The 15,376-nt window shown below is 35.5% G+C and overlaps 1 protein-coding gene across 1 annotated transcript; it reads left to right on the top strand.

Annotated features, from left to right (window-relative positions):
* Positions 1-7,303: 7,303 nt before the first annotated feature.
* On the top strand, positions 7,304-13,511 carry LOC121748888 (importin subunit alpha-4-like). The gene is made up of 10 exons (XM_042143445.1): positions 7,304-7,728; positions 8,390-8,486; positions 8,569-8,660; positions 8,737-8,868; positions 9,006-9,191; positions 9,328-9,491; positions 9,661-9,739; positions 10,882-11,010; positions 11,715-11,842; positions 12,816-13,511. Exons 1-10 carry the CDS (start codon positions 7,492-7,494, stop codon positions 13,198-13,200), a joined length of 1,629 nt encoding a protein of 542 aa, XP_041999379.1. The 5' UTR covers positions 7,304-7,491; the 3' UTR covers positions 13,201-13,511.
* Positions 13,512-15,376: the final 1,865 nt, after the last annotated feature.

Raw genomic sequence — 15,376 nt, forward strand, 5'->3', positions numbered from 1 at the left:
CATTGGAAATTGATTGAATTAACTTACATTTTGCGATTAAAAATGAAATTATGACCTAAGTATTCACACGGTTCAAAAATTTCTTGAACCTGAACCAGCCCGGATATGTTTTTGGTGGTTCCGGTTCCGGGCCGGTTCGGCGGTTTTTTTTGTCTTTATATCTATGTGTAAATAAAATTCAAACAATAAGAATGAAAATTGCAACTTTATTGATATAAATTTAAACGAGACAATAAGTTACAACGATTACAATTTACAAAAGACTTGAAGTATTAAACAATAAATTTAAATATTTGTTGCTTTTTTACTTGTCTATTTTTATCATTATTATACAAATTATATTAATTGTTGCTTTTTTGCACATTTTAATCAATACATTGAGAAAAATGAGTAACATACCTACATTTAAATCCAATTATTTGAACATGTCCACATTCTATAAATATACAAATTATGAGCAACATGCCACATTCAAATTTAATTAAACTATTCTAACTAAACTATTCTAGTTGATGCTATTATTAACTATAAATTTATCTTAGAAAAAGAATTATGACAAAAATAAATATAAAAATAGTAAATAATAAAATGTATAAAATAAATAGAGTTTTGTCATCTACATTGGAAAAAGATTAATGAATGATCTAAACATATAGTTATAAAAGAAAATACTTCAACATATTTGTCATACATCGAAAGTGAAACATAAAGTATTCAAGGGTCTCTTTATTATGAAATTTTTGTATTTGCTTTTTTGTAAAAATTGATTTTTAAATATAAAAAATAATTTTTATAAATAATAAATATTTTTTTAAATTTTATTTGAACCGACGATTCCGGTTTCTGAAAATCGTGAACCTGAACCGAACCGCCGCCGCCGGTTCCGATTCCGGATTACGAACCGGCGGTTCTGAACCGGCGGTTCTGAACCGCCGGTTCGGTTTGCGCATGCCTATTATGACGCTTATGCCAAGCCTATCGTTTGAGTGGTCCAACTTTTCCCTCGGTTAATTACCAAAACGATCGTAATCATCAGAGATAGTGCAAAGTTCTATATATAGGAGAAAAAAATGCAAAGGTGTTTGGTGTATAACCAGTGTAGCGCAAGTTTTTATAACGTACTAAGATGACAAAAAGATAAATATTACTACTAGTATGTTGGAAATGTGGAGGTGAGGGAGGAAAGAAAAGTCCATTGGCCTTTAGCCAGACTCGCGGCCTTTTACCTACTCCCTCCGTCCCAACTTAAGAGTCTTGTTTTGTCATTTTCGTCCGTCTCAACTTAAGAGTCATATTTCACTTTTATCATAAATGGTAAGTATGCTCCACATTCAATCAACTTATTCCACTCACATTTTATTATTAAAGTAATATATATAAGTGAGACTCATATTCCGCTAACTTATTCAACTCTTTTTTTACATTTCTTAAAACTTGTGCCCTAACTAATTATGACTCTTAAGTTGGGACGGAAGGAGTATATAGGTATCTTCCAACTTTATTAAGAGGCACAATATTTTGATTTCAAGGCTTTTCAAATGATTTTTTAGTCTTTAAATAAGTCGGATTTGAAAAAGGAGAATACACATAACACAACAACAAGCTAGTGTTCTCTCAAGTTCTCTTTTCTAGTACATGCACACATATGGGCATAAGTTTATGACTAGTGGTGTCTAATATATTTGAGGTGCTTCTACACGTTAGGAGGAAATTGTTTTATATTTGGGGATAATACGTCAATATGAGAGCACTAGTCATTGTGTAATATTGTAATTTGTCTGGCGAAAAAGAGGAGTTTCCTTTCGTTCCACTTATTGTTGTTTTTTTCCTTCAATTGTACTTATAGTTAGACTACCATTTGTACACGGTTCGAGAATTTATTCCAATAAATCTAACAAAATATTGTCGGTATACTAATTTACCATTTTGAAGGCGAAATCATATCATATACTCCATCTATCCCACTGTAGTAGATGTGTTTCTTTTTTAGCATTCATTTTGAAAAATGATACTTCCACCGTCCCAGTCTAAGCGGACTCCTCTACGTTATCCACTATCTTACTTTACTTTCTTTCCACTTTAACTATTTATTAATAGTAGTATCACTTTTCATACACTTGTGAAAATGAAACGTATCGCTTAGGCTCGGACGAAGAGAATAAGAAATAGTTGAAGTGAAGAGAGAGTAAAATAAGAAAGATAATAGTGTAGATAAGGTACAAAAAATATACAATAAGCTCCTACAAATCAATTGGACGATTATCAATCAACAAGTTGGAGTAGAAACCAAATAAGATTCGGTTTTGATTTAAATAATAGGGTCGTCGAAAATTTATAACCAATTAACTAGAATCGACATAAAAGCATACCTTGTTATAATATACTACTAACATAATAATGTAAATAAAAAAATATATACAAATATCTATATTTACAATATACTGAAAAATATATATACTACAAATAGAGGTGTGATCAATTGCTAACTCACCCCTTAGTTGCTAACTACAACTAATTTAATACCATAGGAATTAAGAGATCTAATGGTCTATAATTTGTCATGTGTAATTTTGTTTTTTATATTTTAATATTGAAAAAAATAAGATTAACTATCACATTTAGGGTTTTGAGTCGCAATGTCAATATAGTGTATTAAAGATATCAACACAATGCATTGAATATGCCAACACAATTTAATATTGATATTGTACACATATTAGGTTGACATATTATGTTATGTATGTTGATATTAGCTGTGTGGCAAAAAATATGAAAATTTAGGATATTTTTTTTAGATTTTGACATCGGAACATATGCATGTAAGATCTCGTTGGAATTCTTATAAAATTATCTTTAATTTGATATTTGTTGTGTGAAAAATCATTTAAATTGAGATAGTTATAATCATTTAAAGTTTTGAGATATTTTATAAAACTTTTGTTAATTGACATAATGATCTAAAGCCTATTATTTAGTTGTAGTTAGCAATTTAAGAGTGAGTTAGCAATATAACACACTCCATACAAATATCTATATTTACAGTATATTGATTTATAATTATATTATATATAAAAATATAAAGATCATTATAATAATTTAAAAATCTAAGTTATGACATTTATGTGGTTATAATAATAGTATTAGATTATTTAACTCATGTAGGGTCTCAATTAATACCTATTCAAATTTGAATTTTCAATATTTATTTCAATTGTTCTTGAATTTAAAATCAAACTTTGACTAATATTTAAGTCATTTAAATAAACAAAATTTTAAATATATGAAAATTTTAAATAACACTTAATACTCCCTCCGTTACGTAAAAATATGTGCATTTTCATTTTCGTCCGTCCCATAAAAATATAAACATTTTCATTTATGGAAAGTTGTCCCCAAACCCATTACTCATATACATCAATTTATTTACAACGTATATCATATGATTCACTATTACAACTCATTAAACACTAATAATAATATAGGTTCACTATCCACTAACACTATAAGTATCATTCTCCTTCTCTTTGTCATTTACAACGTATATCATATGATTCACTATTACAACTCATTAAACACTAATAATAATAATGTAGGTTCACTATCCACTAACACTATAAGTATCATTCTCCTTCTCTTTGTCACTTTACCAATTGTATATTAATTCTCATATTATATTAAATACCTATATTTTTATGAGACGGAAGGAGTATAATACTCCAGTGTACTACTAATAACTAGTACAAGTGCGCAAACACTTATATAAATTAATATACTTTATAGTATGAATCCATAAGATATGCACTTATATTATCTAAATCAATTGATAATACTAAATTACCGACACCTAATATTATGGAGTAACTTAATTTATAAGTTGCTTTTATTTTAAATAGTGGTTTATGACAGACATGACTATTTTTTCAGTTGACGTCAGAAGCTAACTGTGAAGGCGGATATAACAATTTTATGTTCGGATAAGGTAAATTAGTCTCACGGAGAGGATGGCTGCCACTTTGCGCCCACTAAATCTGCCTTTGCTATGAAAGTTAAATAAGATTAAATTAAAGATTATTAGTATTACTTTATATCGCCAACTCCCAACTCCAGCCATTCGTCAGACTCAATGACCCATTCCCCTATACGCCAATTCCCATAACTCATTACTCCATTAAAAAGTTTAATAGTGTTAATTTTATTAGTAAATGGTTACTCCTATTTTGTATGTGAGGATTGAAAGAATAGACACAAAAACACACGAACAAGCGGTTTACGTGGTTCGACGTACATCCACGGACGAAGATGAGCCGATTATGTTATTGATGCCGATCGTATCGAGATTACAAACACAAGCTAGAAACGCAACTAGCTAACGACAATCAAGACTAAGAATAAAGCTATGAACACTAGTGAAACTACACAAGACTCAATCTCTTTCTCTCTCGCATTCTTGCTCTCTGTTTTCTGAGTATGAAGTTGAATGAATGTATGTGTGCTCTCCACAGCTTAAGTATGAGTGAATGAGATCATAACTTCTCTTCTCACTTCCAACCGTTGTTGCTATAACCGCTCTATGAGCTGGCCGCTCCTCAACCGCACGCAACAGAAGGCAACTGATTCTTCAACCTTAATGTAACAAAGTCTCCACCTTGGTTGATCGAATCAGACATAACCCAGCTCCCTTCATCAATTCTCACTCTTACTGTCTACATAAATTCACCAACTCCAAGTAATACTTGAACTTGGAAGCTGGTAATTCTTTTGTAAGCATGTCCGTTGCATTCTCCTCCGTGCTGACCTTCACCACCTTTACACCTCCTTTCTCTATCTCATCTCGTATGAAATGAAGCTTCACATCTATGTGCTTCGTCCTTTCGTGGAAGACTTGGTGTTTGGCCAAGTAAATGGCACGGTTGCTATCGCATAACACATTAACACAACTTTGTTTTATGCCAAACTTCTCTACCACCCCCCTTAGCCAATAACTCTCTTTAATGACTTCAGTTAAAGCCACATATTCAGCCTCTATGGTTGAGAGGGCCACCACCGGCTGCAGCGTCGACTTCCAGCTCACTGCCGAGCCAAATAGTGTGAATACATAGCCCGTTTGCGACTTCCTATTATCTAGGTTGGCTGCAAAATCCGAATCACAGCATCCCATTAAAGCATCTCCCCTTTCTGACCTCTTTGCTCCATAAAGAATCCCATAACTCCCAGAGCCTTTCAAATATCTCAAGATCCATTTAAGAGCTAGCCAATGATCTCTTCCCGGATAGGACATATATCTGCTAGCCACGCTAATTGCATGAGCCACATCAGGTCGTGTGCAAACCATTGTGTACATTATACTCCCCACTATGTTCGCATAAGGGATCATGCTCATTTCCTTTTCATCTTCAGTATTTTTGGGACACTGCTCCTTCGAGAGTTTGATGTTCAGAGGCATTGGAGTTGAAGTTTCCTTCCCCCTTTCCAATTGAAACTTCTTGATAACTCTTCCATTATAATCTTGCTGATGCAACCACAAGAGCTTCTTTTCCCTATCTCTCACAATGTCCATGCCAAGTATGCGTTTTGCATCCCCGAGATCCTTCATCTCAAAGGCCATCTTTAACTCTAATTTCACCTTCTCAATCTCTGATCTCTTTGGTCCTGCTAAAAGCATATCATCAACATATAGGAGTAGATAAGTGACTGCATCAGTCCCTCTCTTTCTGACATACACACAGTTATCAAACTTGCATCTGCTGAAACCAATTTTCTCCATGTTCTGATCAAACTTTTTGTACCACTGCCGGCTACTTTGCTTTAATCCGTATATACTCTTTTTCAACAAACACACTTTCTGACTCTGCCTCTTATCCACAAACCCCTCAGGCTGTAGCATATAAATTCTCTCATCCAAATCCCCATGTAGGAAAGCGGTTTTGACATCTAGCTGATGTAACTCCCATCCATTTTGATTAGCTACTGCTAGGAGAATCCGGATAGAGCTAAGTTTTACAACTGGTGAAAAAACCTCATTATAATCAACCCATTCCTGCTGATTAAAACCTCTATCCACCAACCTTGCCTTAAATCTTATCTTTGTCCCATCTGGTGTTGTCTCCAGCTTTTTCTTGAAAACCCATTTACATGTGATAGCCTTCTGTCCAGCTGGTGCATCAACTAGGATCCAAGTGCCATTTCTGATAAGAGAACCTATCTCATCCCTCATGGCTACCAGCCACTGCACCTGCTTATCAACTGCACCCTCTCCTTGCTAAGCATTGCTTCTCTGTTGTTTGCTGGTTCAGAATACTCAATATTTTTTGCCACACAAAGAGCATATAAAACGTATTCTACTTCACTGTACTTTGTAGAAGGCTTAGGGATTCTTCTGACTCTAGCTCTGATTAGCTGATATCCATCACTTGCTGCAGAGCTACTAGAGACATCACCATCACCTTCATTTTCAGTGCCAGTGACTTCTGGAACATTTGAAGTCTCCTGCTCCCTCTGATGTCCTAAGTCACCATTGTTCTCAGCTTCTGGACCTTCTTCTTCTAGCTCCACCTGGACTCTTGTATAGTCATTGCTATTCTCAACACCACTCTTCTTCTTCTATTTTTCAAGAAAAGGCATTTTATCTTCTTCAAATATAACATCTTTGCTTAGTATCACCTTTTGTTTCCGAGGTTCTAAACACCATAATCTGAAGCCCTTCACCCCCTTTTGGTATCCCAACATGGCACACCTGAGAGCCCTTGGCTCCTGCTTGCTCTGCCTAACATGTGCATAAGCCATACATACAAATGGTCTCAACCTAGAGTAATCACCCTTTCCTCCATACCACTTTGAATCTGGTGTCTCATACTCTATTGCAGCAGATGGGCTCTTATTGATCAGTTTTGCTGCTGTGGCAACAACTTCACCCCAGAAAGACTTTGGCATCCTAGAACTGATTAGCATGCATCTAACTCTCTCCAATATGGTCTTATTCATTCTCTCCGCAACCCCGTTTTGTTGGGGGTTGCTAGGAAATGTTTTGTGCCTCATTATTCCCTACCTTCAAACTCATGGTTTGGAACCGGAACCGACCAGTTCCAAAACGGAACCGGTCGGTTCCGGGTCGTTCCAGTCCCGATTCCAGTTCAAAGATTTATGAAAAATTGAAATCAGTTAACCAGTCAACCGGTCCGATTAGAACCGGAACCGGCCTAATAAGCATGCGTATTAATGACCCTAACTGTTAAGTATCAGAAATGTTTGCTTTTTCCGACCTTTGCCTTATATTGAACCTATTAATGACCTTATTAATGATGCTACTTTCGGATTTGGTTAGAATTAGGATAATTGGGTCGGATTGAGAGTTAGCGCGTTTTCTGTTTTGCTCTTCTCAACTCTTCTTCAAATTTATTGCTTTTACTACATTCCTCTGTTTCTCTCTCTCGCCCAATTCATCTTGCTGCACAAGGTGCGCCACAACTGGACTAGAGGAATCGGAGCTCAGCCATGTCGCTGCGGCCGGGCAGCAGGGCGGAGGTGCGGAAGAAAGGGTACAAGACAGGCGTCGACGCCGACGAGGCGCGGCGGCGGAGGGAGGACAATTTGGTCGAGATTAGGAAGAGTAAGCGGGAGGATAACCTTCTCAAGAAGCGCCGCGAGGGTCTTCTCAATGGAACCTTTCCCCAGCAGACGCCCCTCTTTTCTCCCGATCCGTCACAATCCCCTGCCACCGTCGAGAAAAAAGTTTGTATCCGTTTTTTTCTTCCTCATTTCTTTTACAAAGTTGGTGCCTATTGGCTGTAAATTGCTATAATACATGGTGATCTGTTATTCTTATGACTGCTGATTTGAAATTGAGGGTCCGTGTGTTGTTTGGGTTGCTAAAAATATAATGATCTGATAGTTTTCGAGGATCTCTGGGTTGGTATTCGGCAGACTGCATCTGCTTGGTATTTTATTGGGGCTGTCTAGATAATGCAGGAGAATGAAGGCTTTTCTCGAGTGATTTTGATTTTGTATTGTCATAAAATAATTGAGGATTGGTGCTGAAAGATGGTATAATTATATTATCTTCTCGATGTGCCTTGGATTTACCCTAATTTGCCCAATTAAAATGGTGAAATTAACCAATGGATGATTGTTTTTTAGTTAATTGTGACGATTGCACCTTTCAATGCTAAATGGCCTTCTTAGTGGTTTATATGTCCAAGTATTTGAGATGTGACTTGAGGAGTTCCATGCATATCTCGACCTCTTATGCTATAAAATTATTGTTTGATTTTCATAACTTTTAAAACTGGCTCAACAATGGGGGGAGCTACAGGTACTTGATCCAAACGATGAATTTACCTGCACTTGATGCAATTTATTTTACAATGATGCTCACAGTGAATTCCTCTGGCAGTTAGAAAGTATACCTTCAATGGTGGAAGGAGTGTGGTCAAATGATACAAATGCTCAACTGGAGGCAACTACTCAGTTCAGAAAGCTTTTATCAATTGGTACTATCTATAAAAATCTATATTTCCTTTCTTTTCGGGATTACATTTGCACAATATGTTTTGTGACTTCTCAACTTTGTAGAGCGAAGCCCACCTATTGATGAGGTGATTAAAGCTGGAGTTATCCCAAGATTTGTTGAGTTCCTTTCAAGGCAAGATCTGCCTCAGCTGCAAGTAAGTTATCCATTTGGATAATTTTTTCATAATCTTGACAAAAAATATTCATTAAGTTTTTCTTTATTTAATCAAGTTTGAAGCTGCATGGGCTTTGACAAATGTTGCTTCTGGGACATCTGAACACACGCGAGTTGTTATTGATCATGGTGCTGTACCTAAGTTTGTAGAACTCCTCAGTTCTGCCAGTGATGATGTTCGTGAGCAGGTATCTGAAGAGTTTATCTCATATTTTTGTTACTTCTCAACCCAATTGTCGAGGTTGCTAAATGAAAATAGTCATTGTTTATTATCAGTGTCTAAATGAGTGCTAATGCATCTTGACTTGCTTATCTTTTTCTGCAGGCAGTTTGGGCACTTGGAAATGTTGCTGGCGATTCTCCAAACTGTAGGGATCTTGTTCTTGGGCATGGTGCTCTTATGCCACTGCTAGCTCAGTTAAATGATAACTCAAAGCTCTCTATGCTAAGAAATGCTACATGGACACTGTCAAATTTCTGTCGTGGGAAGCCTCCTACTCCATTTGAGCAGGTTGTTAGAATATAAGATCTAGTTTCTTTGTATTTTAATATTGGGGTGTTGCAGAAACTTACTGGAAATTGCGCTTCCATAGATATGTTCTGAATTAGCCTTCTAATTTAGCATGGTATTTCTCTTCACTTTTCAGGTAAGGCCTGCATTGCCCGTTCTACGACAACTTATTCATTTGAATGATGAGGAGGTTCTGACTGATGCTTGCTGGGCTCTTTCCTATCTGTCTGATGGAACAAATGACAAAATTCAAGCTGTGATTGAGGCAGGTGTCTGTCAAAGGCTTGTAGAGCTCCTACTGTATGTTCATTTTCTTGCTCTGTTTTTCTTTTTCTTTAAATATATAAAATATATTATTCTCATAAGTATTTCTTTCAATTCTTGGAATTTTATTCATTGCATTTGTTCAGAAGTACTAAAATCAAGTTGTCAATCATATGTTGCTAACACCAATTTGTTTCTCATGTAGCCATCCATCAGCCACTGTTCTAGTACCTGCTCTTCGGACCGTGGGGAATATTGTCACTGGTGATGATGCTCAGACACAGGTATCTGGCTACTCCATACGTTTCATCTCTCTGCCTACCATTTTCTTCATAACTTGATGCCATTTAAGTTTTGACTCCCCTTTTAGAAACTCGATAGGAACGCACTTCAAGTAGTAGTAAGATCCTATCCAGTTACAATGAAAATTTTCTTCCCCTCCAAATTTAACCCACGAATGATAATGGTTCAGATTGTTGGATATACTTCCATTATGATTATAGATGATATAGTGCCTTCTTTTTGTTGTAAAAATTATGTCCTTTTTACAGCAAATTTTATGGTGTGAACGTATATCATGACTAAATTAGTTATGGAAACCAATTTCCCTATCCTAAATATCTCAAAACGTTAATTTTTTCACAACTCTCTAGATTCATTTTATTTCACAAACAATGTATCAAATTAGAAGTAATTTTATGAGGATTCTAATGGAATTCTAATTTCATATGTTTACATTGAGAAATGCTATGCTGATTGAGTTAGTAAAAAATACTGATTGAGTTTGTAATATATACAGTTTGAGTTTGTAATATATATGGGTTGAGTTTGTAATATATACTGATTTTACTATGATTTTACAGGATTCATGAGAGGTTATTTTCCCGTTTCCAATTTTACCATTTTGCGTGAATATGTATTTAAATTGAAATACAGATTCTGTCATTCTTATAATACCAGCCATCCATATCGTACAACCAATGGTCAAGAATCAGTCTACTTTAACTATAAGGGTTGAATGCAGTTTAACGCGACCCTATATATAAGAATTTTGGTGTTGCTATACCTCTACTGATTTATCTCATTGCAGACACCCATAGTAGGAAGGATTTACTAATTAGCTGGAATAGGTTCCTGTATTAAGATCTCAATTGATATATGTGGAAGACACTATCTGTAGAATCTTATATGCATGACATCTCTTTTTTTTTTGTATAGTGTACTTGTGGAAGCATCTTCATTCAGCTCTAGTTTAGTTTTAATAGTTCTATTCATATATATGACTTGATGTGTTCTGTGTAGTAGTATTAGTTAGACAAATATAAGATTTGTTAGAATTTACTCTTTAAAGATAGTACTCATTTTTGGGTTTCTTGACTTCAGCTTCATATTCTCTGAATGTTTACTAAGTTCATTTATTTGGCAGTTTGTGATAGACAATCAAGTGCTCCCTTGCCTCCAACAGCTGCTTACTCAAAACCATAAGAAAAGCATAAAAAAGGAAGCTTGTTGGACGATCTCTAATATCACTGCTGGTAATAGAGCTCAAATTCAGGTACCCCCCCCCCCCCCCCCCCCCAAATTGACACTCCCAAACTTGGGAACCTACTGCATCTACTTATCAAATACAAAATGAGTGGATACTAATTGACTTTTTCAATTTGTTGTGCTTTTCTGTGGTTGCTGATTCTTTATATCGCTAGAAGGGAATCTATGTTTGATAGCTATTTTTCGTGCAAATGTATTGACTGAAAATCACACCTAATGTCTTCTTTAACATGGTTAGTTGATAGTTGAGATGATAATGTAAGGCATTCTATATGGCAATACTAGAGAAATAGCGCAAACAAGTACACATATTCTTTTTTGGTTAGGTCAATTAACAATTCAAGTAATTTATACTTGCCAGCCATATTGGCCAAAGACAAGTTGATGTGTAGGATAATGGGTGGAAGCAATATGATTTAGTTTTGATAAACATTGAGAACAGGATGACTATAAATTAATCTTAAAAAGGGAGGGAAAAGGGTAGATATTTACCAACTTAATATGAGTTTAACTGAATGCAATTATATGCATGAAGAGGCAAGTTCTTTATGATCTCTATGAATACGGACTGGTTTTGTTTGAATTTTCTTCAGAAGTAAGAGAGAAGGATTTTAAAAGCATTTTTTTTTCTACTTTGTGATCTGTCTATTTTTCTTCGGTGCCTTGTGATTGGTTTCCTATCTGCATCTCTGTTTAATTATTCTGGAACAGGCTGTCATTGAGACGGGCATCATTCTGCCATTGGTGCAACTTCTTCAACATGCCGAGTTTGAAATAAAGAAAGAGGCTGCATGGGCCATCTCGAATGCAACCTCTGGTGGATCACCGGAGCAGATTAGGTATGTCAGGTTTATTTGGTTATAAATGCGGAGGTATTATACTTGTATATATTTAGCTGATCTTAATGTCTCATTTGAGATAAGCTCAAAAGTACTCAATAAATTGAATTTAAAAGGAATAGGTCGCTGCTCCATAGTATTTTGGAAGGACACGCTCAGTAGTCCCTCTTCTGTCAAATGTAGTCCCCTCCTCTTTTCACATTCACTCCTTCATTTCCACGGAACTAGTCCTCTTTTCCTTTTCTGGATGCCCCAAAATGTAGTCAAATTTCTTAATTTGAATTGCCTTGAAACATTTTTTGTTACAAAAATTACCTTATTTGATAGTGAAGATAGTACATGAGCACTAAATCAGTGTGAAATTGAACAATTGCATATAAATTTCATTTATAAAAAAACATTTCAAACAATAAGAAAATGCATTTAATATTCTTTGTAGGATACATCACCATTATTTCTTCCTCCATCTAAGCATTTGGGTTGATCTTGCACTGGAAAATTAGGGGTTTCTTGGAAAATTTTTGAGAGAGATCAAATCTAATTGTATCTAGTATAGGTTAGAGAATGAATTTTATAGCATAGATGACTGCAGCCTAAGCATTTAGTAGTATAAGGCAATTTTCAGAAAATTGTTGATCTTAATATTTGTGCCCAATAATTGTTTTGGTAATAAGGTCAGGTATTATGTTTTTATGTCTGCTAACAAAATCCAAATCCACAATCCGTCAAATTAATAGTATAATTTTGTGATCTATCACTGGAAGCTGATATTTGGGAATTCAAAATGGTGTGACTCCAATTAATTACTACTATGATTTAGTAAAATGATCTCTCACTGGTTTTATCCGTTCACTTTTGCTTTTGCTATTGCTAGCAGGGATCGGCAAAGACTACTGTCCTTGTATCTCTTCTTCCGTTTTTACGATTGTGGACCTCCATATGCCGACTGACTGTATGTAATGTCAAATTGCAGATTCTTAGTGACTCAAGGTTGTATTAAGCCACTGTGCGATCTCTTAATCTGTCCAGACGCAAGGATTGTTACTGTATGCCTGGAGGGACTAGAGAACATTCTGAAGATAGGTGAGGCTGATAAAGAAAACGGCCAAAATGGTGGAATCAATATATATGCACAAATGATTGATGATTGTGAAGGACTGGACAAAATAGAGAATCTCCAGAGCCATGACAATAATGAAATATACGAAAAGGCTGTTAAGATACTAGAGAAGTACTGGGTCGAGGAAGATGATGATCAAAATCTGGCTGATGGTGCGGATGCAAATCAGGGAGATGGAGGCTTCAGCTTCGCCAATGGCAAGCCAAATGTTCCTCCCGGAGGCTTCAACTTTGGTTGAAAAGGTTTTATCAAGTGCCTCCTGATTTCAAGTTTGCTTATGTTTTTCGAGTTTCAAACTTTGTCTCTGTGTCTGTTTCTGTTCTTGTTTTCGTCTGTCATAGTTTTTGGTCTCACCAATCGTATTTTGGACTGTTGGAAGTGTAAGCTTGCTTTGTAGTCCTCTTTTACATTTAGGTGTAGTCATTTTAAGTCTCGAGGGATATTGCCGAGCTTCGTTTTGTATTTTTCTGATAGCGTTGATATAAGAATGGGGTAAAATTGTTGTATGATACTAATATAAACTCCTACAAAAATTATTGTTTGATCTCATGTGATCAAATACAAACTCTCTATAATACAAACTATACAAACTGTTGTCAACGGAGTGTACAAATTATGTCAACGGGGGCTGATGTCAACATAGGCTTATGTCAACGGAGTGTACAAATTCTGTCAACGGGGGACTGATGTCATCAGAGTGTACAAATTCTGTCAACAGGGGCTGATGTCAACAGAGTGTACAAATTATGTCAACGGGGGTGTACAAATTCTGATTGTTCGATGTCAACGGAATGTACAGATTTGTAGGAAATGTTGACATTAGAAAAACTCTTATATTAACCGTTGATTAATTGTATTAAGTGAGTAGGATTAAAGTTTGTATAGTTTGTATTATAGAGGGTTTGTAGTTTATCACACCCCTATATATATATATGGCAAGTGCCCATTAAGTACATAACTAGAAAACAAATCACTGCCACAAGATCAAGAAAATCAAGGGCTAGTATTAATACATATGATTTTCGAATTTAAAGGAGAATCAGTTCACTCTTATCACAAATTTACTTCACTATAACAAGGCGGGGGTATAATGGTCACTTCACAGACAAAATTAGGGTAGAAATTAAAATGCTCTCATTTGAAAATTAACTTCGCTCTCTTCTGCAAAATTCGGGCGATTCAAATTTACTTCTCTCTTCTCTTCTCGCGCGATTCAACCTTCTCGTCACCGTCGTCGTCGCCGTCGCCGTCGCCTCATTCCGTAGTCGTCAACATCCAGTTCTCACATTCCTTTGTCGAACAAATGGCTACAAATCAAAGTGATTTTTCAAAATGTAAATTTCCTACTGATTAACATTTCTTTGTAGGTTTTGATTTTAGAATTGATTTGGATTTGAATTTTTTTGTAGCAGTTGAACGTCCGAAGAAAAATTCAATCGGAAGTTCCGGCTGTATACACCAAGGCTCCGACCGTGAGTCATTCCTACTATTTTTTTATTTTAATCTACAATATTTTCGTGTATTGTGATTTATACAACCGGAGGTTCCGGCTGTATACACCAAGTATTCAGTGGTTATAGTGATGTTTCTGTGATATTTTCTTATAGTGATATATTTTGTTCACATCAGTGAAGTAAAAACATACTAAGAGTGATGTATTCCACGGTTAGAGTGATGTTTCTTTGATATTTTCTTATAGTGATCTGTTTTGTTTACATCAGTGAAGTAAAAACATGTTAAGAGTGATGTATTCCATGGTTAGAGTGATGTTTATGTGATTTTTTCTTATAGTGATCTATGTTCACATCAGTGAAGTAAAAACATGCTAAGTGTGATGTGTTCCACGGTTAGAGTGATGTTTCTGTGATATTTTCTTAGAGTGATCTATTTTGTTCACATCAGTGAAGTAAAAACATACTAAGAGTGATGTATTCCACAGTTAGAGTGATGTGTCTGTGATATTTTCTTATAGTGACCTGTTTTGTTCACATCAGTGAAGTAAAAACATGCTAAGAGTGATGTGTTCCACGGTTAGAGTGATGTTTCTGTGATATTTTCTTATAGTGATATGTTTTGTTCACATCAGTGAAGTAAAAACATGCTTAGAGTGATGTATTCCACGGTTAGAGTGATATTTCTGTGATATTTTCTTATAGTGATCTATTTTGTTCACATCAGTGAAGTAAAATATGCTAAGAGTGATGTATTCCACGGTTAGATTGATGTTTCTGTGATATTTTCTTAGAGTGATCTATTTTGTTCACATCAGTGAAGTAAAAACATGCTAAGAGTGATGTGTTCCACGGTTAGAGTGATGTTGAGGATAGACCTCAACAACAACTTACTGCAGCTTCTACTGAAATAAGGTCGAAGAATCGGGAAGATGGACCTCGAAAACAAGTTACTACAACTTC

Source organism: Salvia splendens, chromosome 1, assembly GCF_004379255.2.
Source record: "Salvia splendens isolate huo1 chromosome 1, SspV2, whole genome shotgun sequence".
In the NCBI taxonomy this organism is placed as follows: Eukaryota; Viridiplantae; Streptophyta; class Magnoliopsida; order Lamiales; family Lamiaceae; genus Salvia; species Salvia splendens.